At 38.1% G+C, this 5824-nt stretch overlaps 1 protein-coding gene across 1 annotated transcript in view; it reads left to right on the top strand.

The window, feature by feature from the left end:
* Positions 1-4474, top strand: part of DPYD (dihydropyrimidine dehydrogenase) — a 582181-nt gene extending 577707 nt beyond the window's left edge. The window contains exons 19-20 of the mRNA XM_018567128.1: positions 1132-1272; positions 4198-4474. Of these exons, the coding sequence (XP_018422630.1) occupies positions 1132-1272; positions 4198-4368 (312 nt within the window). The 3' untranslated portion in view covers positions 4369-4474. The remainder of the gene's footprint in view (positions 1-1131; positions 1273-4197) is intronic.
* The last annotated feature ends 1350 nt before the right edge of the window (positions 4475-5824 follow it).

Here is a 5824-nt window from a genome sequence, read left to right as displayed (position 1 = left end):
CATAAAAAAACATCCCTTTTAACCCTTTTGCTGTTCTTTACTTACATGTGTAAAGCCAACTGTAGGCTTTACAGTGGAAGTGATTCAGGCAGCTGTAAAGCCAACCAATCACTTTTACAGTCTGCCTAAGGGTAACAGATGCCACCCCCCCACACACCTCTGCTGCTCCTCCTGCAGGCCCAGGATAGCCATGGCAGATATTAGCAGCTAGAGCAGTGGGAGACAAGTGAACATCGATTTGCTGATCCCACTGCTGGTGTGTGAATCTGCCAGTGATGAGGATTTCAATACCTACAGTTTTTGTGCTTGATCAGCTTCATTGGAGTACAGAAGTGCCATTAGGAGACCCTAATGTCTCTTTAAAGAGAACCTGTCACTACTAATGTGATTGCTCATTGGGTATCATAGCATTTTGCCATTTCACAGGCACATGCAATTGTCGAGCTTGACATGTTTGGTATCTTTTTACTCAGTGTAGCCTCAACTTTTATATTTTACCACACAATGGGTATTTTATTGTGTTTATTTACACAAAAATTAATTTAAAATTGTGCTAATATTCTGTTACATAAAAAAATTGCAACCATTGCAACATGTCACCATTTTATTTTGCAAAGTCTTTTTTCCCAGAAAATATATAATTCTGGGGGAGTTTAAGTAATCTTCAGACCTAAAATGTGGCTAGAAATTTAGCATGATGTCCAGCAGCCTGTACTGCAGTCATAAAAGCTACCCTCATATACTGTATAGCAACCGGTCCAAAGATAAGGCAAAGTAAAAAAAAAATTTAAAAGTGGGATGAAAGGTAGTAAATTATAACAGTGTAAATGACTAATGCTGGGTACAGATGGAGCAAATTTAGCTTCAGCAGAAATCAACTGAAATGCGATCTGTTGGTTACTCTATGTTCTTAACAAAAGGCAATCATAAGACTGACTTTTGCTAAATAAACATGTTGGAACGTCGCTGTTTTGCATGGATGGAGGAATCTGTCATATTTTAAAAAGTATAACTGTGTGTAACCAGCTTTACCCTTAGCAAATCTGAGCAGACAGAACATGTGAACAAAGCATATGTTAATATGAAGCAAAGTAAAGCAAATTAATTCTGTATTGTATTTTGTTTTTCTAGGATGTAATTGGCAGAGCACTGCAGTACATTGGATCATATGGTGAACTGAACATAAGGGAACAAGTTGTTGCTCTTATTGATGAGGAAATGTGTATTAATTGTGGAAAATGCTACATGACCTGCAACGACTCTGGTTACCAGGTATAAAAAATTGTTCCAGATGATAAAATCAATGTCAAAGTTTGATATGAGCTAAACTGTCACGATCTGGATCAGGCTCGGAGTCCAGTAGCTGAAACAGCAGGCAAAGGTCGGTACCCAGGTAGCAGTATGAGTGGATTGTATCATAGAAGAAGCAAGGAAGCAAGATATTGGCAGGAGCACAATAATCTGGCAAACAGGAAGTGCAGAGGCATGGCTTAAATAAGGGGTTCAAGGGATGAGCAAGGAGTTCAGCAGAATCTAGGTTTAACTGAGGATAACACAGGAGATCAGGCAAGAAGCTATCCAAGGTTCTAAGGTGGCTTAGCAGGTAGAACCACTGCCAGCTACAGCAGAGGCCCTGGGTTCAGATACAGTTTCTGACATAAGCATTTTACTGACACAGTACTAAAACCCTCATATAGCATGATTTGTTATTATGACTTGACTAAACAAGTGGCTTATTATTATGTTTCATCACGATGCACTAGCACTTGATTGTGAGCCCCCTATGTGATAGCAATAAAGTAAAGTTAAAAAAAAATTTTTAAAAAGTGCCCAGCATGTGTGTGCCTATTACTGTAAACACGTGTCAGGTGCACCTATGTACGAAAACAACAATCACGCTACACATGTTCGGTAATACCACGTGAGAACAATAATTCTAGGGCCAATATTCATGGATATCTCTAAGCTGATTACCTGTACAGGCTTTTAAAGCATCACCTATGGACAATTTGGGGTATCACATTTTGTTGCTGTTTCACAGACGCATGCAGTTTTTAACCTGGGCATGTTAGGTATCTATTTATTTGTCGTAACTACATCTTTTCTACTTTCCAAAAAAATGGGTATTATATTGGACATTAACATTAACTTAAGTGTATTTTTTACAACATTTTTGGACTTGATTTAGAGTTGCGTTAATATCTTGCAACGTGAATATTTGTAACTGCAAAATTTTATTTTACAGCGTCTTTGCTTTTAGAATATATATATAATGTTTTGGGGGTTTTAAGTAATTTTTAGGCCTAAAATGTGAATTATAACGTGTGCAAAAAATGCAGAAAAGCTCTTGGCAGCAAAAGGGTTAAAACTTCCTCAGCTTCCTATGAGATAGCATCACCTCTCCACTATATTTGAACTAATAAACTGTAAAGCATCATTACTGTCAAGGGAGAAAAGTGCTAAGTGAATTACATCCAATTGTCTTGCTCAAAAAGTGGGCTTTGAACAATGCAAAGTTGGTTGAATTAATCATGTGACAATGCCTCTTCTTCAATTCCTTGGACAGTAATGTTGTGCACACAGTAGGTATAAACAGAGATAATTTTAGCAATGTACATCTTACCCATAAAAATATGGTGTGTGCATTCCCCCTGAGGTTTAAATATATTTATTTTCTGGGTATCTTCCCTCCCACAACCAAGAACACCAACCCATAGCTGTATAGGTTCCCACCAAATTGACCAAGTGTCACAAATATGCATTTGTATGACAAGGCAGAAATGTTAAACTCTATACTGTATTTATTTAGGGTCCAGGTGTGTTGTGAATTATTTGTAGCCCCTTCCAGTATATACCAATATGTAATACACTTTGAGCAACACTACTGGTTATGGATGAGGTTCTGGCTTGCCATTACCATGGGTTTGAGGTAAATCCTGCGGGTTTGATAATTGCCCTCAAGAAAGTTGGTGCAGATAAGTCAGGGAGATTTTTTTTAAACCAATGCATTGTATAGCCTTTGAACTATGCCCAGCAGCCTTAACTGGGCCAATAAAGGGGATTTTGGATAAGCCAGCACCCTTGCTATAAAAGGGGAGGCACTTAGTACCCATAGTGTCAGTGGATTTCAAGCTGTTGTGAATTAAAAGCTAGGGAGAGATTGGGGTCAGTTTAGAAACTGTACTTTAATTGTAACTCTTTGGGTAATCAATCCCTTTGCTCCTTTTTTGCTTTTATTATTGTGGGCTTTTTGTCTTTCATTTATTTTGTGGTTGATTTGAGGTCTGCTGTACTGCTGTACTGACCATAGCAAAGGCTTCCCTTAAAAATTGACTTTTAATTCAGGTGTTAATAGTTTAGTTTTTTTTTCATATCTTGTGTGAGCTTTCTTGTGCAGATTCATCATTCCTATTACCACTTGAAAAAGTGTGCATTCTTGCTAAAGCTACCTGAACAAAAGCCTTCAATTGATCACAATTGGTGCTATTGCTGTATGTAGAAATAAAAACCATACCACAGCCAATAATGCACTGTCCATTAAAATCCTACTGTCCTGTAACACCACACACAGCTTTAAGGCAAAGGCATTTGAAGGATTGATCTATTTTTGATTTTGCCATTGAAACTTCATAAAAATACCCTTTCCCGCTGTATGGTACTTGCATTGGTACCTGTCCCCTATGGCAGTGCCCACATACCTTTGCCTTTCTTTTTTTACAGTAGTTCACCTCTTAGCCCTAAAAATGACCAGAGTTTAAAAGTAAGATTTCCCCCCCCTAGAACTCAACGGGTTTGCCGAATTTCAAACAAGATTTGCCAAACCCTTGGCAAATCAAACCTGGGGAAATTTGTCCATCACTACTGCTGGTAAACATAATGGGAAAGCAGTACAGTGAGCATGGAAGCTGATATTCCTGTTCACCATCCTTCTTAATACTAAGCAAACTTCTGTAGTGCATTCTAATTTATAGCTGCAATACTATAATGCACATTTTTTACTAGTTATAATATGTAGAACAGTAATGTTTCTCTTTAAGTGTTTTATTTTTTTCTTCCACCATGGATTGTTGTCATGGCAACATTGTTGATTTGTGCATAGGTCTCCAACAGGCTTTGCAAAGAAAATGTTGACTCTTAATCTGGGGCACTGTTGACCTTCATTAAAGTGACATCCAAACCATTTATTTCTATTTACAGGCTATCGAGTTTGATCCTGTGACCCACCTTCCCACTGTCAATGACAGCTGTACTGGTTGTACTCTGTGCTACAGTGTATGCCCTATTATCGACTGCATCACGATGGTTGCTAGGACAACACCTTATGAACCAAAGAGGGGCCTTCCCTTATCTGTAAATCCAGTGTGCTGAGGTGATTAGTTCAACAATGAGACAAATATTACTTATACCACTGATGACTTACTGTGTTATTATGATACATTATTTGAAATCTAGTCATGTTATGGAAATGATAAAATAAGAGATAGTGATTTTTAATTACAAATGTTCACACAAACCATTTTCAAATTAAAGTTGCCTTTCAGAATTGTATCTAATAAATTATGTAATATGCTTGTGCATTTGGCTCTTGCAAATGTTGAAATATCAAAACAGTTAATTTTGAAGAAAATAAGAAATAAATAAAGCCATGTAATGCCGTCTGAGTGTCTTTCTATGTTCATATTTTCTTTGTAGCTAAGAATTGTCAGACATAATTAGTTATATGGGGAGGGGAAAGAATTAAGCAAAGAATTACTGTTTGTATACAGACAGTAGATTGACAATGAGGATTTAACACTGGATTAAGTACTTTGTGCAGTGCATCCACTGATAAAGCATAATGTATTTCTTAATCCCTAGTACATTAGCGTTTATAATGGGCACCGTGGAAGACAGCATTATTAACCAATTTAAATGAACTTGCCCTGCTTGATAATATATTCCACATGTTTTCCTCATATCCTGTATCCATTATTTTTCTTTTAGGCATACACAACAGAAGTGTTTTGTACAAACAGCACTGTACGGCTGGTGTTGCAACTGGAATTGCATTTTTTCAAACACTATAAAAACAACTTACATTTTATATTGTGATTTTAACTGCAGAAGGAGCTAGCTTAGTTGTTATGTATCCTAACACAGTGAGCATGAAGTTAAAGCCTTTACGCCAGGGGTCTCAAACCTCCGGCCATCCAGCTGTGGTGAAACTACAAATCCCATGATGCATCTCTCTTCGGGAGTTATGTCTGTGGCTGTGAGAATCTTGCAATGCCTCATGGGATCTGTAGTTCCACCACAGCTGGAGGGCCGCAGGTTTGAGACCCCTGCTTTACGCAGTGGCGTAAACCAAAAAGAAGAGGTGCATGCACAATAATGTGGGAGGGAGTTGGGGTTTATGATGATGTGCAGGGACCCTGATGGGTTGTGAATAGACAATTCTTTGGTTTGCTGCAGAGTTCAGTTATAAGTTCTATAAAGTTCAAACAACATTTTTACCTATGGTGTAGGCCTCATAGTAATATACTTATCCACAGCAAACTCCAGCAATGTTTGCTGTGTGGCCCTGCAAAGCAGGCCCAGTGTCACACAGCTTTGAAAAGAAAACCTCTAGCCAGTTCTTCACAATGCACATGCATGTTGTACCCTCATTTATTCATATAGGATACCATTACTGCACTGGACTGCTGGAGGTCACTATGAGTATGCCTATCCATGAGAATGAATTGCACAGATACCTACCTTTAGCACCAATCCAGTAGTCAATCATTGAGTGGGCTGGACTCATGGGATGAGGGTAATTTAAATACAGCTTCACCAAAAGTGAAGT

This window comes from Nanorana parkeri, unplaced genomic scaffold (genome assembly GCF_000935625.1).
Source record: "Nanorana parkeri isolate BGI_ZX_2015 unplaced genomic scaffold, ASM93562v1 scaffold1012, whole genome shotgun sequence".
In the NCBI taxonomy this organism is placed as follows: domain Eukaryota; kingdom Metazoa; phylum Chordata; class Amphibia; order Anura; family Dicroglossidae; genus Nanorana; species Nanorana parkeri.
This window is presented reverse-complemented; position numbering and strand designations above follow the sequence as displayed.